The sequence below is a fragment of the Lutra lutra genome, chromosome 7 (genome assembly GCF_902655055.1).
Source record: "Lutra lutra chromosome 7, mLutLut1.2, whole genome shotgun sequence".
Classification (NCBI taxonomy): Eukaryota; Metazoa; Chordata; class Mammalia; order Carnivora; family Mustelidae; genus Lutra; species Lutra lutra.
The window spans coordinates 130,658,443-130,681,756 of record NC_062284.1 but is presented as its reverse complement, the minus strand read 5'-3'; the positions used below and the strand labels follow the sequence as shown (position 1 = coordinate 130,681,756).

The following is a 23,314-nucleotide window of genomic DNA, read 5'->3' as shown; positions in this document are numbered from 1 at the left end:
TAGAATCATGTTTAACCATCTCCTCCAGTGGTAGAGACCGTAAGCCTTTCCAGGGCAAAGCTCACGCTCCTCTTATTCACACCGAATCCTCAGGGCCTCCTAGAGAGCCAGGCACCTAAAAGGTGCCAATAACTACTTCCTGTTGAATGTTCGAATAAGGACTCCAAGTGCATTTTATTCCTTGTCATTTCAGGAAGTGTCATTCACAGAATTAATTAACTAATGCTGCATAACAAAATACCCCCAAAACTTACTGGCTTAAAACAACAACGATCGCTTCTTATCTCTCATTTTCCATGGGAGAGAAATTCAGACAGGGCACGGCAAGGTGGGCTTATCTCTGCTCCTTGTCTGCGACCTCGTCTAGACAACTCAAAGGCAGGTGATGGAATAACCCCAGTTCACCACTTATCTGATGAGTGAGGCTGGCTGGGAGCTGAGAACCTTCCTGGAGAGCCTCCTGTCCTCTCTCCATGTGGCCTGGGCTTCCTCACAGCATGGTGACTAGGCTCCAGGACGGCTGTCCTGGGAAAGGAAGAGACAGAAAGACTGTCTCCTTTCTATGACTTCGGCTTAAGAGCTATGTAGCATCACCTCCACCTTGTTCTGCTCATTACAAGCCAATAGCTAAGTCAAGACCACAGTCAAGGGGAGGGGAATGAGCCAACATCTTTTGGATAAAGAGAAGCAGTAAAGAGCTTGCAAACAGGGGTGCCTGGGTGGCTCCGTGGATTAAAGCCTCTGCCTTTGGCTCAGGTCATGATCTTGGGGTCCTGGGATCAAGCTCCGCATAGGGCTTGCTGCTCAGCCGGGAGCCTGCTTCCCGCCCCCCCCCCCCCGCCTGTCTGTCTACTTGTGATCTGTCAAATAAATAAATAAAATCTTTTTTTTTTTTTTAAGATTTTATTTATTTATTTATTTATTTGTCGGAGGGGGGGTAGAGAGAGAGAGAGCACAAGCATTTCACAGCGTGCGGCTGCAGGCAGACGCAGAGAGAGAAACAGGCTCCCCGCCTAGCAAGGAGCCCAGGGACAGGACTCCATCCCAGCACCCCGGGATCATGACCTGAGCTGAAGGCAGTGGCTTAACCGACTGGGCCACCCAGGCGTCCCTAAATTAAAAAAAAAAAAGAAAAAAAGAAAAAAAAAAGAGCTTGCCAACACGTTTAAACTACCACAACCACTTAGCTAGGGTAAGAGGCCAAGTGCAGGGTGGAAAGGCAAGTAAGTGTCTGAAGAAGTAAGGCTTCAGTTCAAGTTATTCGCTGTGTGAGCTTAAAGGACTTGCTCTCTGAGACTCAAATTCCCCATCCATGCAATGAGTTGGTAAAGGTTGAAGGTGCCTGGAGGTTTTCATGCTCCGAGTCTTCTATCCTCAGTGAGCTTAAGAGGATCTCCTCTTAACTAGCTTTCCTGAAGTCCCATGACCCTTCCCATCACTCATCACCCTTGGTTTCCAATCCTGGAGGCAGCAAGAGGTAGCTACTGGAGCTCAGGGGACCTAGGAAGTTCAGACACGAGGGATAACTACGGAACAGAGGAGGAACCACTGAGCAATTCCGGATTCTCCAAGGCCGCTGCTGCTCCAGCCCAGGTGTAGAAACCTCAGCTTGTCAGAGAGGGGTGGTGGGAAATGCAGCAATTACAGACCTAAGCAATCAGCACCTGCAGGTAGGCAGCCCAGAGCCCAGAAATCTGCTCTACCACCCCACCTCCCTGCCGCCACATTCATACTAACTCCTGGTGGGAGAAAGGAGACCACAAGTCTTAAACCACCCAAGGCTATCTGTCTCCTTTGCAAAGTTCTTTCCCTCGGCTCCCTGTTGGTGCCTATTCCCCGTTGCTGCTCTGTGGAAGGGAAGTAAAAGTTGCCTTGGGTCTCTGCAGTCCTGCAAGCCGTATTTTCCCCTTCCTCTGAGCCGGCTGGATCTTGCTGGACCGTCGCCTCACACTCCCACGGGTCGCGCGGTCCCCAAACCCTGGAGCGCAGCAGCCCCTCTGCCCGCCGCGCGAGGACGCCCACCGCCAGGGTCCAGGGAAGCCAACTAGGGGCAAACTCCGCGCATGGCATCCCCCTCCCACTGATCTCCACTCGGGGTGGAACTGGGTGGCTTTTAACCCTTTCTCTTCCAGAGGTCGGACCCTAACCCCCAGATGTCCTCCTTTAGGGAGCCCGCACGCCAGGAGGACTCTGCGCTCACCGGGTGCGACGAGCTCGGCTGATAGATCGGGAAACCAAGGCCCACTTAGGGAAGCGATCTGGAGGATGTCCCGCGGGAAGTTAGACTCTGACTCCTGTCTAGAACCCGGTCCTCCAAGCCGGAGCTCTCGCGCCGACCCCCCGAGGGCCCCTGCGAGGTGCTTCCTTTAGGAAATTCCCGACCGCGGGCCTCCCGAGCCCGGAACCTCCGTGCAGTTAGCGCTCTGCGCCGCACGCTGTGAACTTCCTCCGCGGTTCCGCGCCGGCTTCGCGGCGCCGGGAGAAAGAGGTGGGAGAGGAGCGGACGACCCCCTGCCTCCTGGAGATAACTTGGGACGCGGGGCGGGGGGCGGGAGGCGGAGAGCCTGGCGGGAACGCGCTGGCCCTTTAAGGGGGGGACGGAGCGCATGCGCGGCGCGGACGGGAGTCGAGGCCGGTGGGCGGCGGGCGGGCAGGGGACGCGCGCGGCCCGAGGCAGCTGGGCCCTGAGGCGGCGGGGGCGGCGGCGGCCCAAGCCTCGCAGCGCAGCCGAGCCGCGACCTGCGCTTGGACCCCGCGCTCGGCGGGCTGCTCTCCGGGGACTAGCGCAGCCCGCGCTCGCCGAGGCTTTGTCACTCGCCTCCAGCTCCATCCGCGGGCTGTGGCTGCGCGAGCCTCGAGCCCTCCCGGTCCGGCGGTCCATCCCCCCCACCTCCACCCCGCCCCATCTCAGCCGGGGCAGCGGGAGCGCGAGCGGACCGCCGCGGAGCATCCTTCGCCCAGGCCGGCCGCGCCACCGCCCATGCCGCAGCCACTCCGAGGCTGCGACCGCGCGGCCGGAGCCCGCCGCTCGGTGACCTCAGCCTGGCCTCTGCGCGCCGCCCGAGTCGGCCCCGCTGAACCCCGGGCCCGGGAACGGGACCCGCGCCCCGCGATGGCTCGGCTGGGGCTGAGCGGCGCCGAGTGCTCGCTGTCCGCCCGTTGAGGCGCGCCCGACTGGGGACCGGCGGGGCCTTGGCGCTCCCCGCCGCGCCCTTCCCCCTCTGGGAGCTGCGCTGCTGTTTCCCGGGGGTGAGGGGACGGGGGCCCGAGACAAAGCCCACTTTGTGCGGGGAGTTGGCCGCGGGCGTGGAATGAGCGCGTCGGCGCGCGCCCCCTCCCCGCGCCCAGCCAGCTGCGAGTCTTGGCTCCCCCGCTCGTCGCATCGAAGAAAGCGCGCCTGCCTCCTCGCCACCATCCGGTTCGGGGGTCCCGGCTCCGAGCTGATGCGGCCAGGAGTCGCCTCGGTACCCCCCGGAGCGCAGGCTGCCTTGAGCGTGCGATATTTTGCAGAGAAATCTGTTCTCTCCAAAACTAGGACTTGGGGAGCCCGGTCGGCCTGAGCACCGGTGCCTTGACCCTCTGTGGCCGCAGGTCGGAGCTGTTTGGCCTCAGTTTCCCTCCGACTTTTCTCTCTGCAAGCCCAGACTGCTGCCGTCATTGTTCTCGCTGTCAAATGGGGGAGCTTTGTGAAGGCTGCCAACTTGGGGTGTGTTCTCTTTATTCCGTTTCACAAAAAGAACAAAGCCTCTAAGGCTGACCCCAGACAACCACCTCTCTATCCCCTACTTCACGTTGAGGCACTGATTTTTTTTTTCTTATCGAGTAGTATTTTATTGTACAGGAGCCACGCCCTGGTTTCTTAAAGGCGCCTTACGCTCTGTTTGGCCATGTGTTATCTCTGCAGCTGGTGTGTGGGAGAACCCCTGTGAGCCACCTATTTTTTTCCTGCCTCCTAATACATACTCCCACCCCCATCAAGGATTTGGGGATGCCCGGGGGGAAGAAAGTGGCGGGGGGTGGCAGCAGCGGCGCTGCCCCCACTGCCTCTGTCACCCCCTCTGGGGTCAGACGTCTGGAGACCAGCGAAGGGGCCTCAGCCCAGAGAGATGATGAGCCAGAAGAGGAAGGGGAAGAGGACCTGCGAGATGGAGGCATCCCCTTCTTTGTCAACCGGGGTGGGCTGCCTGTGGACGAGGCCACCTGGGAAAGGATGTGGAAGCACGTGGCCAAGATCCACCCCGATGGAGAGAAGGTGGCCCAGCGGATACGTGGGGCCACAGACCTGCCCAAGGTGAGGGATGGGTATGTGTGTGGCTTGGGGGAGGGGGGTTAGTATCCAGGCTTTTAGTCATGTTGGGGCTGGGAAAACAAAACCACGCTTTCCTTTGTAGGGTAGGGGACTGCTGGCATGGTAACACTTTGAAAACACAGATAGGTTGTACCTGTCCAGAAGAATTTTCTTTCAGCTGCTACTGAGGTTCTGTGAGGTCCGCATACCCTGTTTCCAGCAGGCACTCTTCCATCTCTTTTTATTTTTTTTTTAAGTTTATTTATTTAAGTAATCTCTACACCCCAGTGGGGCTCGAACTCATGACCCCGAGATCAAAAGTCGAATGCTCTTCTGACTGAGCCAGCCATCTCTTTTTAAATACCCATGTTTTGTGAGCAGGGCAGCAGATTAACAAGTGCACCAGTGTGGCTTACATCTTATTTGCTAAGCCAGTGAACTGTGGGCAGAGAGGTAATGAAGGACTAAGGAGGATACAGGGCTTCAGATATTGAGAAAATATTTTCATGCCTCATCCCTCTGAGTTCTCTGACAGCCTTGTGGAACGAGTGGGCTTTGAGGTCCCATTTTTACAGATGGGAACTCAGGCAGGAACTCAGGGTCCCACAGCTAGTAAGTGACCATGGAGCCAGGACTCGAGACCACAGGTCTCCGGGTTCCATGTCCTCTGCTCTGCTGGAGGCGAGGGCAGTCCGAAAAGGGCCTGTGGAGAGGAGTAAAGTTAAATCATCTTTCCAGCCCTGGGATGGCTGTCCTTCAGTTGTGTTCCCCAGGAAGGCTGAGGCTGTGTCTCATTCATCTTTGTCTTTCCAGGGCCTTCTGTGCACCTGGCACAGGACAGGCACAGGCATGTGTTTGCTGGGTGAAAGAGTGCTTACAGTTTTCACATGCACAGTTTTTGGGTCTTTTGGCATTACAGTTGAGACTAAGGAAACACTCTCCCCAATGCAGAAATGCCCAAAGAAAAGCACTTGGGGCAAAGGTCAAGCCCAGTGCTTAGTCGTGCCTCCTCAGGTGAGTAGGGAGCTAGGGACAGCAGCCCTTCACGTAGAATAGACATGGAGACAGCCTGTTTTGTTTCATTTTTACCAAGTTATTGGTAGAGCCATCAGAAACTGTCTTCTGGGAAAAGGGAATTCAGAGGTTGAAGGTTAAGCAACACCCTCATATTTCCAGGGGAGATAAAATGTGGATTGATTATGTATGGCTCCATTATCGTCCTATGTAGAAACTTGGAACTTATGAGGCTAATCCCCTATGATTGGATATTATTTCTAATATTTGATTCTTAAGATGAACACATGGTGAACATTCTAAAACATACATTTGGGGGTCCGTCTCTGATTATTTCCTTGGCATAAATTCCTGGAAAGGAAGCATTGCGTCAAAAGATATGAATGTTGGTTTTGATCGCCCATCTCCCTGTGTGAACTCAAGCAGATCCTCAACCTGTGTGAGCTAGTTTTCTCACCTGTGCGATGGAGTGGACTGTAGGGAAAATTCAATGAGAGACTATGTGTCAAAGCATTTAACAGAGAGTAGTCTGAAGCCAGTGGTTGTTAACGGATGTTTGTTACCTCTCTGCACATCTTCTATCAGGAGGGGAGGCTAGATTTCCCACAGGGTCGGCTCCAGGAGGGCCAGAGCCCAGCGCTTCTCCCACAGCCGCAAGCGGGGGTTTGGCAGACAGCTCCCCAGCCACCTTGCTTATGTCTCAATCGGGCTGTGGAAGAGTGTGAATGGTTCCCTGCAAAACTGTTACCACTCCCGAAGTCTAAAAAAAATCTGCAAATTCGTTAGCGACTGGTCTGTAGTGTCATCTTGCCATCTTCAGCCTTCGTGTCTAGGAAGGACACCCATGAAGGAATGAAGCTCCTGGCCAGGTGTGGAGGGAATGTTGTGACTGACCGTCTGGTGGAGTAGAAGGGGTTTTGTGAGCAGCCTGGAAAAGTTCCAGTCTCGCCCTCCTTACGCCATGGGACAAAGGTCACAGTCAGAGAAGCTGCACATCCCTACGAGGTTCCTCTTGGACCTTAGCCCAGAATAGAAAGGAGCCCTAGAGTCTGGGAGGCACTGGGGGTTGGTGCCAGCAGCAGAGACAACCGACCCCTGGGCTGGCCCCTCCCTGAGTGGCCATGCCCCTGGAGGTAGCATAGAGGCACTCTCTCACATCATGGCGGGCCCAAGAGCTATTTTGTTGGGATGGCGTACTGTTTTGAAAGATCACTGGAGCCAAAATGTAGAGTTGGGAAATTTCATATAAAGATCCAGATTTTGGGCACCTTTTCAGAAAATGGGATCCGGGAACAGAGAATCTGTGATCCCACATAGCAGCTGGCAGCTGGCCCTGAGGACTCGTTCCCCCTCCCCCGACGGGCCACGTCCTCCCCGCCTGCCTTCCTGCTTTGTGCTCCCAGTCTGGCCCCTGCCCCTTGGCTCAGCCTGGGAGCCCCCCCAGTGTAGCAGTGTGATACAAAGAGCTGGGCAGAAAATTCCAGCAGGGCACAAAATTCCAGCATATGCAAATCCTGATTCTCTCATAACTGTTTTTGTGTGAGGAAGGCACGTAGCTTCCTTGTGCCTCAGTGTCCTCAGCTATAAAATGGGGACAGTCGCCACAGCGGTGTCCGAGGGATTTCGGGAGGAATTGTTGAAGTGGAGCATGTGAAAAGGTGAGCATGGAATATGTGCACCCGGCAAATGGAGCACAGCCCGGGGTTCAGCAGCCACCACCCCCCGGTGCTTTGGGGGAACAGCCTTTAGAGGATGATGCAGTTTGTTGAAGGACAGCCCACTTCTAAAAGGATGTCAGGTGCGGACACAGTGTGTGTCCTTACCTAAGAATCTCTCCTTGATGTTCCAAGCTGCCACCACCTTTAAATGCTCAGCGGCCCCTCCTCCCAGCGCCAGCTGCTGATGGTCTTCTGACCGTGGCTCTGGCCACGGAGCTCCTGCAGAATGGGAATCTAGACATCTCCTCCAAAGAGGTAACACGGCCAGCATCAGCACGTGCTGACCAGTCACTTTGGTCCACACGGTAGTGATGCTGGACAGGAATCGAACCTTGGCCATGTGCCAGTCCCTGTTCTAAGGCCTCAACCTGCAGCATCTCCTTTAGGCTGTGAGGTTGGTTCTGTTACAGTGCCCATTTCACAGATGAGGCCTCTGAGGCACAGAGAGATGTTTAGGAACTTGATGCCAGATGGGAAATGGCAGAGCTGGGATTTGGATCATGATGGTCTGGTCTACCAGCCTCTAGGCCGTCCCACCTCTTGCCCACACCTTCATCTGTGGGCTGTTCTGCCTCCCGGAAACCTCCCTGTTGTGCTGGTTGAAATGGGCTCCACCAGAGAGAATGTCTTCGTAGAGCTCAAGACTTCAGGGGGTCATGGAGCAAGGGTAACCTTTGGCCTTGGTAGTAGAGGAGGAGTTGTCCTGGAAGGATCTGGGTAGCAGATACCACTCACTGCCACATACCTCACTTAACTACCCCTTGACACTTCCTGGCTCCTGCTTTACAGGTGAGGCTCAGGGTGCAAATCCAGGCTCCAATCCTAAAGCAGGCCGTGCCATTTGGGTGTACAGAATCTCTGTGTGTGTATGTATGTGTGTGTGTGTGTTTGAGCAAATGAGTGTGTACGGGAACATTCAGAACGGCGTCGGCCCTGTCTACACTGGTTAACACATAATGTGAGTCATGCAGCTTGTCACACAGCTCCTTCCAGCTAAGCCCCAGTGGTGGGGGCCTTTGAGGCCCTGCTTGTGAATCCCATATCTTTCTCTGCCTCTCCTGGAGTCATTTCCTTCTCCCAGAGTAACCAATCCCTAGGTTCTCTGTCAGGGCAGGCGATGCCCTGATCCAAGCCTGGCTCTGGTAAGCGTCGGTGAGGGACCCTCTGACTGGAGCTCCCTCCTTGTTCGGAGTAGCTCAAGGGAGGGCATCTTTTCAGTCTTTATCCAAAACCCCTGGAAGCCCCTGGATGGCCTCACTCGAGAAGGGGATGACCCACTTGCCTCTTGGAGACCTTCCACCTGAGGAGGTCAGGCGCCCTGCTATTCATGGTTCACTGCAAAGGAATTCTTCCAGATCCTCTCCCACTTCCCCTCCCCCCATATCCTGATTGGGGGGAAGGCTAGGCCAGGCCCTCAGAGTTCTGGAGCTCATCTGGCTCACAGTGGTTAGGCAGGAAGTGGGAGAATGCCCCCCCCTGCCGCCATGCCCAATTTTGGGACTTTTATCCTCCTGGTGACTGTAAGTGGCCACGTCAGTTTGGGCAGCCATGTGATATGAAAGGGGAAGTAGCTTCCTCCAGAGAGAGGTGTCAGCTGCTCAGGACTGCCCAGACAGGAAGGAGGGGACCAGCAAGGAAGAGAAAGGAAGTTCATGCAGAGCTGTTCCTCTGTACTCTCCCAGCGGGGCCTTCCCTCCTGCCTCTTCACCCTTTGGCATGAGTAGGGGTCTGTCCAAGCCTGTCCTTTGTCCCCCTGTCAGCAGTGGCACCCATATGTGAGTGTACGATGATCACTGGCATGTCACCTTCCTCCACATTAGAGCCCCAGACATCGTAGCCCTGTAATTTAGAAGGCTGTGCCCTGTGGGCTCAGCATCTCATGACAGGGAGAACCTCTCCCTCCCCAGCCCTACGCCAAGTTCACACAAACAGGGTTCCTGCTTTGCCCTTTGGCTATCTATCTATCTACCCCTATCTATGCAGCCTGAGACTCTCAGCAGCCCCAGCCTGCGGGGTGGTCTCTGTGTGCCCTGGGAGGAAGTGGGGGTGGAGGCATGGGGGGGGTGCGGAGACCTCTCTGTGAGGAGCCTGAGGCCACCTCCCAGCAAGATGTCCTGGTGGCGGAGGGGGAGCCCAGACCGGTAGGCCTTGTCCGGGAAGTCCAGTTCTTCTACCTAAAGAAGTGTGTTTCGTAACCCCAGACAACCCTAGCTGGCACTCCTCTTGGCCACCTCTGCCTCACTGACTTGTCGCAGCCAAACTGCTAGAATTCAGGCCCCCTGGCCTGAGAAGGGGGCTCCTGTGCCTCCACGAAACCCCTCCAAAGCAGCTAGGCCATGGCAAGTAGGTCCCCAGCAAGACCTGTCCCCAAACCTGTTCCTCCAGCAGCGACCACCTCAGCCTTTCTGGCTGCGGCTGGAAGGGCCGTGCCTTTCCACATGCGGCCGTGATACTGGGCTCTGGAGTGCTCCCCCAGCCCAGGCAGGGCCCTGGGGGGCAGGGGGGCAGGAAGGGACACCAGGTAGATCCGCTTTGATCCCACACTTGAACTCAACCCCAATATTGACATTCTTGTGAAGCCTGGAAGTTAATGAATATTTAAGATTCAAAACAGCTGGGGAGCCAACCTGTGTTTTCCTAAAATTATGGAAGAAGCATAAAATGTAAACAGCAGAGGCTCCAAATCAGGAATGCTGTCAAGTGCCAGGAGGGAGAGAAATGGCCTTGGTGGGGGCGGGGCCGGGGGGGGCTTGACCACAGTCTCCGGAAGGAGTTGCCAAGGACAGAGGGTCAGGACAGGAGGGAAGGGGGAATCTGTCTCCAGGTGGCGGCTTCCCTGGGGGCGAGTCCTTGGTGGCAGGCGGGTGGGCTGGAAGCCCCAGGGTGAGCCTCCCTCTTCTGACCAGAGCCCTTTCTCTGCTCCTAGATTCCCATACCGAGTGTGCCTACGTTCCCGCCCTCTACGCCTGTCCCTGAGCGCCTGGAAGCCGTGCAGCGCTACATCAGGGAGCTGCAGTATCCTCCCAGGTTCAGGGTCACGGCCACGCTCTGGCTGGCTTGCTGGTCCAAAGGCCAAGGCGGGCTCGTCCTCAGATAGGGCTGGAGAGGCATCAGCAGAGCGGCCCAGTTCCACAGTCCACACCCGAGTGCCGTTCACAGGTGTCTCTGTGGCTGTCCAGTGGTCACCACAGCCGGGGCGTGTGAGGGTTTTATCGGAAGAGGGCCGGACCCGCTCCGGCCTCTCCACCACCCACTTCCCCGTCCTCTGGGTGACACGTAAATGTCTCTTGAGGGACCTGCCGTTGAGATGTTGAGATCATCAGGCCTAGATCCCCCAGCACAGACCTCCTCCTCTGCTGGCCATCCAGACCAGCAGGAGGAGAGAGGAGAAGCTCCCTTGGGGCTGTTTAACAGCTGGTTTAAAAGGGATAGGCGGAGGCCAGTGGAAGAGAAAAAGGGTGTTATGCTCCAGGAAGTAACTTCTACATCTTGGAACATTCTCCTAGTTCTTTGCCTTTTTCTTCCCTTGTAAGAGGCCAGCTGCCTAGCATGGAAAGACCTGACCCCCCCGCCCCGCAAGCCCGATTCCTCAGTATCCCTGCTCTGGGCCTCTCTACCCCCTGTGCCTGCCCAGAGCTGTGTGTCCTGAGTCCTCTCCCTAGGCCTTTCCAGCTGCAGATGCGACAGGGATGGAAGGACTAGGCCTGGGGCCTGAGCAGGAGAAAAGACAGACTCATTACAGGAAATGAGGCCCAGCCCTTCCATTGTCCCAGTGGGGACGTTGGAGCCCGAACTGGGGAAGGCAGTTGGCTCAGGAGCAGCTCCTGGCTGTCGAGCTGCACTGGGACCCCCCATTCCAGCCTCCTGTCCATGCACATTGCTCCTCAGCTGGTGGAAAATGTCGTGCTGCAGAGAGCTGTGTGCTCCATCTCCCAGCCCTGGCTGGCCTGGCGTCCTCTCCTTTCCAATATTCCAGTCTCAAGTGCCTTGTGACAGCACTTTGTGGGGTTCTTATCCAGTCTGTACTCCGGGAGTGCTGGGCCCACGGTCTGGGGTAGGGGTGGGGGCAGAGGGATGCAGCTCTTCCAGACCCAGGAAACCCTTAACTGGTACCTGCAGGTACAATCACACAGGAACACAGTTCTTTGAAATTAAGAAGAGCAGACCTCTGACAGGGTAAGTTTGGGGAGCACCCAGGCTAACAGTGCCCCCAGCCAGGTTGGAGTGCCTGGGGAGAGACAGGCGGGGAGCCAGCGAGTGGGGGCAAATACCACCGTGGGGCTCTGAGGTGGTCATAAAGGGGGAACTCTTGCCCAGGATGAATATCCAGGGCTCCCTTGATGGAAAGGAAACCCCAAGATCCTTGCTGAGCTGGGAGAATGATGGGCAGCCCCCCACCTTGCCTTGGTGAGGACAAAGGGTGTCCCAGGTAGATGTCTAGCCTCATCTTTCTCTTTCTCTCTCTTTTAAATTAAGAGGTGAGCTTAGCAGGAGAGAGCCAGTTCTCCCATTCTCTCCTTTCCCTGCAACTGTCCACATACTCCCTGTTGCAGGGGCCTGTCTGCTGCCCCATTTGCCTTATTAGATGCTCTTCTAGTCCTTTAGTACAAGGCCCAGTGTCTGAGAAACAGGGACCCCACTGGAGAGAACACTGCATCTCTCACTTCCCGTTCTGCCAGTCCCTGTAGGTGCCTAGCTGGTTTCACCCCAAAGAAGCCCCAAAGGCACAGGGGTGAAGAGTGAATGCCACTGCTGGGTCTGGGAGCTCAGCCCAAAGTATAAAACCCTGTTTTATTTATTTATTAGAGAGAGAGAGACCAAGAGCAAGTGAGCCCAAGTAGGTAGACTGGCAAGCAGAGGGAGAGGGAGAAGCAGGCTCTCTGCTGAGCAAGGAGACTGCTCTGGGGCTCAATCCCAGGACCAATGACCTGAGCTGAAGGCAGCCACTTTAACTGAGCCACCCAAGCACCCCTAAAACCCTGTGTTTTAAAAATTAATGTGAATTTTACATCTTTCTCCTTGTATAATCTGTCCATGTTTGCTTTCTTATGAAAATACTTAAAATGGTCTCTTTGCTAACTGTCTTCATTACCCCTTCTCCAAAGCCCTGGGTAGAATCCAGCCTCTCTAACCGAAGAGCTTTGCTCTTACTGTCCTGTGGCTGCTGGGTGCTGGGGGCCCCGCTCCAGCCTCAGGGCGATGGAGGAATCCAGCACCCTCCTGGGCAAAGCCAGTGGCCAGGCTGTGTTCCCCAGCCTGGGAGCAGCACTTAATGGCCTCAGGGATAGTCTGTCCCAAAGTGGCCTGAATTGCAAGTTCAGAACAGGCTGGGTTGTCACTGGACGGCTAACTGCCTGAGAGCCTGTGTCTAGGCTCCAGGCAGCTGGCCAGCTGCGGGGGGGCAGTTGTAATCAATTACAAGCTCTTTGGAGAAGCCATGGTTGAGTCAAGAGTGTTCACTGTGCTCTGAAAGGGACAAGAGCAATGCCAAGGTCCCAGCATCCTTGGCATGCTTTCCCACTGGCCCCCGCAAACACCATCCTGATAGAAGGCCCCCAGCCCCGCGGGTGTCAAAGACCTGCCTACCAACGCACCACCACCACCCCAATTCATGCTTCCCTCTCCCAGAAGTCTTTGGAGTGGGAAAGTCTGGGGTGGGAGGAGGAAATGAAAGGAGGGTAGGAAAGGGAGATGAGGCCGCCTCCTTTATCTTTAGTGCCTGCCTCTTCTCCAACCCCTCAGGCTCAGAACAGATTGGGTTGGGGGTTGGGGGGATGCTGGTCCTGAGCTGGGGCTCTCTGTCCTGTAGCACTTCTAGACCACCTGCTCCCTCCTGCTGACCCTCCTCCCACTGGAAGGCACTGGAGGCTGTGTCCTCATCATCATTCTGACTCCCTTCCCCCAGGCTGATGGACCTGGCCAAGGAAATGACCAAAGAGGCTCTGCCAATCAAATGCCTGGAAGCCGTGATCCTGGGAATGTATCCTTCCTTGGCCCTCAGAGACTAGGGGCAGGTGAGCTCGCCTCTCTGGGCTCCAGCTTCCTCCTCGGGAGGGGGAGGGCTGAACGAGCTCTGAGGCCCTCCCAGCCGTCATGAACTTGGTCCCAAAGTGACGGAGCTCTTGGGGGACTCAGTCCCCAACACCTCAGTTGCTGACTTTCCAGGCTTATTAGGCCAATCTTTTTTTTTCCCCCAGATTTTATTTATTTGAGAGAGAGAGAGTGAGAGAGAGCATAAGTGGTGAGAGGAGGGAGAGGGAGAAGCAGGCTCCCTCCTGAGCAGGCGGCTCAGCGCCAGGCTCTATCCCTTCCTGGGATCCTGATCTGAGCTCAAGGCAGATGCTTAACCGACTGAGCCACCTGGACACCCTTAGGCAGGTTTTTTTGAATCTTGTAAACACCGTGACTGTGTTCTCTGAACCCAAAATCTGGGCGTATTGTCTCATAAAGGCTGTCGTGCCATTTCTGAGAACCAGACAGTCTGGGAGAAACCGTTTGAATGCCCAAATGTTGGCATTTCCAGGACACATTGATTCGTGGAGATGATGGATGGGGTCTTTGAAACAAAAATGCCTCTTTAAAAAGGCAGAGTTTCTGGGTCACCCCCATCCAAAGGGCAGACTGAGGCCTATAGCTGGGTCACCAGGGTAGTGAGGTGGGACAGCCCAGCCCTGAGTCAGAGCAGGAGGGAGACAGGTGTTCATGGCCTGTTCTCTGCTCGTATTCGTCTGTGCCTTAGATACAGCCTTTGGTTGTGCTTCATGACAGAAAATGTTAAGCCTGTACAAACGGAACATTATAATGAATCCCACATGCCCATCACTCAGTCTTGCCAGTCTTGATTCATCCCTGCCCAGCCGTCCCATCTCCTGCTTCCCATAGTACCTTAAATATCCTGTCTCCCCCCACCCGCAGTATGGGTGCCTGGCTTAGCGCTGCAGAGAGTCCCGGGGGCGAGCTGCCCACCAGAACAAGGACTCCACTCCCTGGGGAGGAGGACATGACAGTCAGGCCAGGAGCACAGCTTCTCCAAGGAAGACTGTGATCTAAGGGTAACCACCCCCCCAACCCTTCAAAGACACACCTATCTTAAATTATACACCAAGACCCCAGGGGCTCCTCCTTAGCCCCCCTCCCGCAGAGGCCCCCAGAGCTCACTCCACTGTGGTGGTGGTTTGCTGACAGGCAGGCCCACTAGTAGAGCCTGAGAGCATGGCCCTGTGCAAAGGATTCTTGGTGGGGATGCGCCTGAGGCCAGCCTGCAAACTCAGGGCCATTGCCAGCACCCCCTTGGGACCCCACATTGTCTTCTTCAGGAGGCTCCCACCCACACTGTAGGAGGGAAAGGAGGGGGGACTCTGCTTCCTCCCTGCAGAGCTCACCTAAAGCTGGCCCAGGCAGGATCCCACAGTCCCAGAGGCCTTTCAGAGTTTACCTGGGGTCTCCTAGACAGGAAGATGACAAGAGCAGCTCTCATCTGGCCTGGGGCCCCTCCCTCTGGCCCCCACAGAACAGCCACAGCCCCCCTGCTTGCCACGCACACGGCGGGTGCTGTGCTGAGTTTGCTCCTGTGCCTCGTCCTTGGGGCGCCCTGGGTGCCTGCCTTGTTCATCTCTGCACCCTCAGGCCCTCGCATGGAGTTGGGCTCAGTAAGTACCGTAGTGACTGAGAGCACGGACTGTAGGGACAGGCGGGCCTGGACCTTAAACCTAGCTCTGCCACTTACTGTGTGACCCCAAGCTAGCCCCTCAGGGCCCTCCTCTGTCAAAGGGTGCACTGGGCGTGCCTGCCTCGCAAGGTTATTAGGAAAACCGAACAAGTCAGTGCGTGGAGGACCCTTGGTGCAGGGCCTCTCTGGGGCACCTGTTCCAAGCTCTTACCCGTTCATCTCCTTTGACTCATTTGCTCACGGAGTACTACTGGGTCCTTGGCTCTGGGCTGAGCCCCAGACAGGCATCAAGAAACGTGGGCAGACAAAGTCCCTGCTCTCAGAAGTTTGCATTCTGGCAGGGGACACAAGGATAAGCCAGCAGACAAAGAAGTCAAATCATTACAGTTTGCAGTGAGCATGTCATGGAGGAAAGATACAGAAGAGCCCACTCGCATGAGAAGGCGAGGTCAGCCATGACCGCTGGGCCTAAGGCAGGAGAGGGGCAGGCTAAGGTGGGCAGGAGATGGGCCTCTGGTCGAAGGGAAGAGCTGAGCAGAAGGTCCTGGGTGGGAAATGAAGGACGGAGAGACTGAATGAGTGCGGCAGGCAGGGTGAGAGTCCAGAGTGGGCAGCTGGCCCAGGCTGTGCTGGCCTCCTGGGCCCCGGGAGCTTGGCTGTGTGAGGGCAGTGGGCAAGCACATGTGGACTGGGGAGCAGCAGCCAGAGAGAGAGAACAGAACCGTCTGCGTGGGGGAGGAAGTGTGAGAGAGAGAGGGAATGTGAGAGAATGTGTCTGAGAGCGAGTGGGGGGTGGGTGAGGGGACATGCGTGTGGCTAACAGGAGGAGGGAGACAGTGGTGCGGCGGGGGCCTCCTCAGCCTTCCTTTAGCCACCAGAGCTGTGGGGAGCCCTGCAGTTTGCAGCGGGGAGCTCACTGTTAGCTGGTGATAGTTCGTGATCCCCCTTGACATCCTAGCCGCCTTGAATGACTGAGAGCCCTGACCCTACAGGTTACTTTATTGAGCACCTACTGCATGCCAGGCTCCGGGCAGGAGGACAGGATGCCGGTGGGACCAGTCACAGGGGTCGCCCTCTGGAGCCAGGGTGGAGGGGCCCCCCTGGGCTGCGGGTCCCGGGGTCGGGGTTGGGGTCGGGGTCAGGTTGCGGGGGTGGCCCCTGTGCCTCTGCTGGCTATTTCCTTAGCGGGGCTGGCGGGCCCAGTTACCTCACCAACAGCATGCCCACCCTGGAGCGCTTCCCCATCAGCTTCAAGACCTACTTCTCAGGGAACTACTTCCGCCACATCGTGCTGGGGGTGAATTTTGGCGGCCGCTACGGGGCGCTGGGCATGAGCCGGCGTGAGGACCTGATGTATAAGCCGCCTGCCTTCCGCACGCTCAGCGAGCTTGTGCTGGACTACGAGGCCGCCTACGGCCGCTGCTGGCACGTGCTCAAGAAGGTGAAGCTGGGCCAGTGCGTGTCCCACGACCCGCACAGCGTGGAGCAGATCGAGTGGAAGCACTCGGTGCTGGACGTGGAGAGGCTGGGCCGCGAGGACTTCCGCAAGGAGCTGGAGCGCCACGCCCGCGACATGCGGCTCAAGGTCAGTGCGGGCACCGGGTGGGGAGCACCCCCCCCCCAGCTCTGGAAGTAGAAGGGCTGCCACTTCCTCGTGTGCCACATCACCAGGGAAGGCCACCAGCCCCCTCACCTTGGCCCCCACCCCAGCAGAGGTGGAGTGAGTCTCAAGGGATGTGATGGGGGTGAAGAGTATACATGGCCACCCTTGCCCCCAGGTTCCTTCGGGTGGGCAGGCCAGGGAAGGCTCTGGAAGGAAGCAGCCGCTGAGCTGGGTGTGGATGGAGGGTGAGCCTGCAACCTGGGGAGAAGGGCAGGGGAGCGACCCTCTGGAGGAGTAGTTGGTTGGGAAATCAGGGGCTGTCTGGAGGGAAAGGTAGGGGCAGGTGCAAGGAGCCACCATCAGTGCTGCATATCCTGACCCTTGACCTCCCAAATCCTGCTTCAATAAAGGACTAGGGGGAAGTCAGAAATGAGAAGAAAGTCATACCATGGGAAGACCATGAGGGTGGTCGTCCCTTCTCCCTCTTTCCCTCCTGCGGTGAACAGGACAGTGAGGGGCTATTGTACCCCAGCCGGTGGGCTGAGCTGCTGAGAAGCTCGCCCACCCCCAGCCTTACAGTGGGCAGAATCTTGGACTCTCTTTGGGTCCCCCTGGACTGGGGTGCCTCCCCTGGTGCCTTCCTGGCCCCTCCTGGATATTCAGCCCTTCCCCACTGGTCAGTCACTGTGGAGCCCAGGAGGCAGCTAGTGGCAGGTAGGAGCTCTGTTTTCAGGGCAGGAAACAGGTACAAGGGAACCCAAGCGATTGCTCAAGGCGATGAGATCGGACAGGCGCTCAGTCTCGAGCTGGGGAATGCAGGCATGTCACAGGTGCCCTCAGTGCCCCCCGCAGGGTGGGTCAGAGCTCAGCTGTCCTGCTTTGCCAGGCCCCAGGCACTACCCTTGTCCACGGTAGAAGCCAGCTGCAGTGACCCTGTGTAACTAAGGCGGGGCGGTGGGGGGCCCTCCCCCTCCTCCAGCGGCTCCTGTTGCTTGAGTCCTACCAGGTCTTCAAGGGACCAGATTGGACCTAGAATTGGAGCCAAGAGTTTCCTATTCTTTTTTTTTTTAAGATTTTTATTTATTTGACAGAGATCACAAGTAGGTAGAGAGGCAGGCAGAGAGAGAGAGCGCGCGCGGGGGGGAAACAGGCTCCCTGCTGAACAGAGAGCCCGATGCGGGGCTTGATCCCAGGACCCTGGGATCATGACTTGAACCAAAGGCAGAGGCTTTGACCCACTGAGCCACCCAGGTGCCCTAAGAGTTTCCTATTCTTTGGCACTGTGATTCCCAATCTGTTTGGTGCTAAGGACTCCCTACCTTATTTGCCCCTCTCCAGCACCCCCATCATATAACCTGTGTTTTAAAAATTCAGGTCAACCTGATCATGTCATATGAAAGATGTTTCATTTGCTTTTCTCATTTTTCTTAATCATGCATAACTGCCAGTCTGAGCTTCAGTGTGGCTTGAGATTACCAGTGTCCCCCGCTTGGACTGGTTGGTTCCCGGCCCAGAATGCAGAGGCTGCTTCCCCAGCTGTTGCATTTACGTGGCATGGGTAAATGGTCCTTTTCTCCAGGGCTTCTTACAGTATAACGAAGCTCAGCGTCTTCCCTCTAAGTGCAAGCTGCCCGGCTGGGGATACCTTGCCCCAGCAGCTTTAGTTCCTGGGAAATAGGTTTGGGATGACCCCTGGGAAACAGGGCAGCCTCAGGCAGGAGAGACTCTGGGAAGCCCTAAGTGTGTCTTTGTTTCTTCCTCCACACCAAGATTGGCAAAGGGACCGGCCCTCCCTCCCCCACCAAGGACCGGAAGAAGGATGTTTCCTCCCCCCAGAGGGGCCAGTCCAGCCCCCACCGCAGGAACAGCCGCAGCGAAAGGCGGTGAGGGATGGGGTGATAGGGTCGTGCCTGGGGGAGCCTGAAGGCAGCTTTTCCCTCCCATCTACTAGATCCCTGTCTCTCTCTCACCCTTTTCTCACCCTTCCCTTTTTTGTCTCTCCTCCACAGAGGGAGATGACGTGGGTTGGTGGATTGCTGTCCCATTTCCCAGGGGAAAACCACACCCACTGGCTACCCCGTGGGTTAGGGTTAGGTGGGACGGAGGTGGTGATGGGTGGGCTCCCGCCAGACAATGAGTTCTCCCAGGGAGAGGTTAACATCAGATGGCAGCTGGTGGGTGGTTTTGAACCTAACTTTTGCCCTGCAACTCTGGTGTTTGCCTCCATCTAGATGGCAGAAACATCCCATTAAAATACCAGGCCGCCTCCTCTCCTTTCTCTCCTACTGGTAGGTCTGGCTCTTGCTCTAATATCATTATCATTCAGGAGCCGCAGCTCCAGGATGATTAAGGAGCACAAGCAGGCCTCCCGTGGGCAGTGTCAGTCCCTTCCACCCAGGAGGCTCTGGTAGGGAACGGGTTCCCAGTGCAGAGGGCTACACAGTTGAGCTGTTCCTGCCAGCTGCCAAGGAGGGGGCCTCCAGCAAAGAGCAGGACCCTGTAAGAGAGTGTGGGGACCACACGCAGCACGGGTTCCAGGAGCACACTCCCACATGGACTTCGCTGCTGCCTCTAGGGCACCTTGAAGAATGAAGGGGGAGCTCCCAGAAGCAGCCACTCTTTGCTCCTTCCTCCCCCACCTCCCTGCCAAGCCACTCATCCCTACCCCTTCTCCATTCTTTTTTCCCTGCAGGCCATCGGGTGAGAAGAAGCCTTCTGAGCCCAAAGCCATGCCAGACCTCAATGGGTACCAGATTCGGGTGTGAGGCATGGGGCAGTACCCCAGCCTTGCCACTTCCGGGGGCCAGCATCCATCTGCCAGAACCAGCCTCGTTCGTGGGGAGGGAGGGGCTGGTGATGGGGGGGCAGGGCAAGAGGCAGCAGGAAGAGCCTGTCTCAGCTCAGCCACCCAAGCTGCTGCCCCTCTCACTGGGCCAAGACCCCTAACTTTGGGCCAAGAAGCAGTTAGTATTTTATTTGGAGTTTTTAACCCAATAACTGAAGTTTAAAGTGTTTGGGGAAAGCTTAAAAAACTAATGGATCTGCCCATCGCCAGAAGGCCAGTACTTAGGAGATCTAAGTCCCACAAGGCTAGGCAAGGAGGGGTTGCTGGCTCTGCTGGCGTCTCTCTGGGACTTGAATCCATCCAGTCTGTGGGAAATCTCCCAGCCCCACTTAGCCTGCGGCAGGAGGGATGGAGGTGTTCCTCCAGTTCTGCCTGCCGTGGCAGAATCTTGACCCAGGGAACGGGAAGCAGGGTAGAAATCATCCTGGGAAAGGGCTGTGTAGCCAGTATCAGGAACTTGGCACAAGGCCACATCTGCCCCAAGAACAGAGCCCAGGGCCCGGGAGAGCCCTCGTGCCCTTGTGGCCCATGGACAGTGCTGTGCGGGCTATAGGAGAGCCCAGGAGAGACTCTGTGGGGAGAGATCCCAGGCCCCTACCTGGTCCCCTTGCTTAGTCCAGCTCTGCCTATTGCTGGAGCTAGGGGACTCCCTGCAGAGGGGCTGGGCTTTGCCAAAGGCCCAGAACTGCACTGGGCTCAGTGTGACTGTAGGGACTGAGCCAACCTGGTGGGTCCAGGAACTCTGGCTGGGGATAGAGTGGGACACTCAGGCCTGGGGCTATCCCCTGCCAGTCCCCAAGGGTTGGGAAGAGGCACTGCTACTCCCCCCTTTCTGTTACCTCAGTCCTTGCTGTGAAAAGAAGACCCAATCAGGATGCCTGTGCCTCAGGCCTATCTCCCCACATTCAGCAGCCCATCTAGGTTTGGGGGTACCAGGGATGATCACGGCTTGTCAGGGAAGAATCTGAACAGCCGGGAGTCTGCACAGCCTGCCTGTCAAGTGTGAGATACCTGGCGGGCGAGTGAGAAGTGGGAAGAAGTTGGCAGGGTTGGGAGAAGGTTCTAGAAGCTGAAGCAACAAGGTGGTGGTAGGACAAGTGTGCAGCTGGCCACACAGAGGAGCAGAGCCTGGGGACAGGGGAGTGTAAGTGAGAGAAGGATGCGGGGAGAGTTGAGAATCAGGCTGCTTGGGGAATAGTGAGTTCTCTGCTGCTGGCAGTGTCCAAGCAAAGCCTGCATGGCTACTTGTCGGGAAGCTGTAGAGGGGATTCAGGTGATGGAAAGGCAGCTGGGTATGATGACCGGTAAGGTTTCTTTTCACCAAGAGGCTGTGATTCAGCCAGGGCCTGGGCCCTGGAAAAAGGAGGATCAGAACCAGAGTAGTAAGCTCACAGGCCCTCGGGGCCAGGCGGGGGCTGAGGCGGGCTGCAGGGCTGGGTGTGCACTGTGGCGACTGAAGCCGCTACTCCTGCTCCGCTGTTCTCAGAGAGGGGCCCTGCCTCGCCAGACAGTCTGATTTTTTTTTCCCCAGAAGCCAGAACACTGGATTTTTGTGTGAAATATCCTGACTTTTAAATGTTGGCAATCAGTTCAGAAAACTTAAAAACCCAACATGAAAGAGGATGCCAGTTTGTAATCTGAGGTAGAGAGCACTTGTGCTGGGTAGAAGTCCACGGAGAGGCTTTGAGGTGGAAATCGTGAAAGTTCTAGGCTTCCCAGGGCGGGCTGGGCCAGGGCAGGGTCCTTGCCACAGAAGCTGCTCGCAGGGAGGGCAGCTGGCCCATGTCTGTCTTCCTTAGTCTCCTTGCAGACCAGAGACCCACTAGGGTCACCAGCAGGGGTGGAGTGGAGACCGGGGAGATGGATGGGGTGAGAGAACCGGAGAAAAGAGGGAGGGAGGGAGACAGGATGCTTTTGCTAATGCCAGTGCGGTCAGGGAAGCACCGGAGGCTGGCGGCTCTTCACACCAGCAGCTTGGGCCCGGAGCCAGGCCCAGCAGGAAGCCAACTGGGCAGTCCCTCGGGTTCCTCAGGGTTCACCAGGCCCTGCAGAGGCACCTAACCTGCCCCCGGACTGTACCCCAGCCAGGCCAATTCCAGGGCCATTGTGACCCCTGACTCACCATCCCATCCCATCCTGGTTCTCAGGGCGTGGGGTGGCCTGAGGCAGAGGTGGCTCACTTGGGGAGGTGTGCTGCTGGAAACGAGCAAGGCCTTTCCCGGGTCTACATGTGAGTGCCTCGTGCAAGCCACTCATCAGCAGGGGAGGGGACTCAGACATCAGAGGGGAGGAGACGGGAGGAAACTGCTCAGCCCACAGGCTCCTTCCCACAGCGGTCTGGGAGAAGGAAGTGGAATGAGGCCCACCCTGTTGCTGCCCGCAGGAGGGAGCTGATCACCCTGAGCTGGGAGCCCCCAGCACACCCTCTCCGCGCTGAGACCTCGGGCCTGTGAAGGCCACCACAGGATACAGCGGTGCTTTTTAATTTATTTTTAACATTTTCTCCTATGTAGCAAGCCCTCCTCCCCTCCTGAGCGTGTTTACACAGGCTCTGCTCCCCGGGGCTGGCCTGACTGCAGAGTTTCTGGGGAGGCAGAGGAAGGGACCTTGGGGCCTTAGTCACCATCCTTGGTTTCACCTCATCCTACTTCCTGTGAGGAACAGGGGCCTGGCTCCTGACTCAGGACTGCCTTCCAGCACTCAGTGGGGGCTCCTCTGCCCCCAGGAGTTGTGGGGCTGCTGGCCGAGGAGGCCCCAAGGTGAGGTCAGAAAAAGCTGCTTAATGAAGGGTAGGGGTGGCAGTGAGTGCTCCCCAAAGCCCACCTCCTCGTGCTCAGTGCCAGCTCCCAACACTGGGAAGCTGGGTTTAGAGAGCCTTCCTGCCCACCTAACTGCCAGCCTCTCCCTCCCATGGCCTCAACACAGTCATGTTCACCTCACCCATCATGCCAGACCTCATCCTTCCAGGGCGTAGACACGTGGGGAGGGTAGCAGCCCCCTGGCCGGGGAGTCACGAAGCCTGGAGCCGGGGTCCCGAGGAGCAGAAAGGGCCATAAGCCAGCTGTGTCTGTTTTCTGGCCCTCTCTGTCAGCACACACCCTAATTCCTTCCATCTCAAACTTGACCTTCTGGCTCTGAGATGGGGTCCAGTTTTGGTCAGCAGCATGCCCGGAGGCCCATGTGTCCATGTGCACCTGGTCTCCTGCCTGAGTGTCTTTCTGGCTTTGATGCACTAACATCCCCAGCCCATCCTCTGGCCTTGAACTGCAGGCAAGTGCAAGGCAGGCCAGCATACTGTGTTCTTTGTGCCCGAGCACCCCTGTACTGAAGACTCCGTTCGCTCCCGCTGAGGAACCAGCTGAAGGGTGGGAGGGGGCCCGCCCCAGGCCGGGCAGTCTGCTGTGGTGCTAGCTGCAAGCCCATCAGTGTTGACCCCCTTGCCACATCCTAGTGCTCCTGAGCCCCAAGATCCCCTTTCTCTCGGGTGTGCTTGGCCCAGGGGCCTGGTGATGGGGGCCACCCCTCCCTCAAGCTTTGTGTTGGGCTGCCTGTGGGACCAGATTTTGTCCTTCCTGCTCTTTCCATGTCAGTATTGCTCCCTCCTCTCTCACTTTTACACCTCTCTCATCGCTGTGCTCACTTTTTTCCTAAAATGAATAAAAGCTTCCCGGCTCCGGTTGCATGGGCCGGGCAGAAACCACATGGAAGCCTTGTCTCCTTTCCCCTGGATGCTGGGGCTGGAGCCCACCAGTGTCAGCCTCGGTGGCTCCAGGAAGAACCTGGCCAGAAGTGAGGGGAGCCCCAAACCAGCCAACAGGAAAACTTGAGGCCCTTGCAGTTGTCATGAAATTTCTGGGGTCCCAGACTATCCCCCTCAGCCTGCCTGAGCCACTCTGCTCTTGTTAACCCCAACCTGGGAGATCTTTCCTGCTGGCTATAAAGAAACCCTTCCCCTTCACACGGCCAGCTTGAGCCCTGCGGGCCGGCATCTGTTCCTCCCATCCTGGTTCCCAGCAGTCCCCCAGGGACAGAGGAGGAAGGAGGAGTATTCCCCTAGGAGGAAAGGTTATTTCAGGAAAGCATAGCAACAGGGATCTGAAATCCCTCCTCAGCACGGTTGCCCACAGTCTCAGCACGGAATGCATGGCGGCTACAGCCACCGGTCTGGAGAGCACCT

The 23,314-nt window shown here is 56.9% G+C and overlaps 1 protein-coding gene across 3 annotated transcripts; it reads left to right on the top strand.

The window, feature by feature from the left end:
• The first annotated feature begins 2,199 nt into the window (after nucleotides 1-2,199).
• On the top strand, nucleotides 2,200-22,837 carry VASH1 (vasohibin 1). Of its 3 annotated transcripts, XM_047737994.1 has the most exons (8): nucleotides 2,200-2,488; nucleotides 3,905-4,291; nucleotides 9,947-10,035; nucleotides 11,137-11,196; nucleotides 12,926-13,000; nucleotides 15,893-16,274; nucleotides 18,063-18,175; nucleotides 18,985-22,837. In XM_047737994.1, the coding sequence occupies exons 2-8, from the start codon at nucleotides 3,989-3,991 to the stop codon at nucleotides 19,055-19,057; spliced, it is 1,095 nt and encodes a 364-aa protein (XP_047593950.1). In that variant the 5' UTR covers nucleotides 2,200-2,488; nucleotides 3,905-3,988; the 3' UTR covers nucleotides 19,058-22,837. The 3 variants fall into 3 exon arrangements, with proteins under 3 accessions (XP_047593950.1, XP_047593948.1, XP_047593951.1); XM_047737992.1 differs by lacking the exon at nucleotides 2,200-2,488 and having other exon boundaries at nucleotides 2,657-4,291; XM_047737995.1 differs by lacking the exon at nucleotides 2,200-2,488 and having other exon boundaries at nucleotides 2,659-4,291; nucleotides 11,140-11,196.
• Nucleotides 22,838-23,314: the final 477 nt, after the last annotated feature.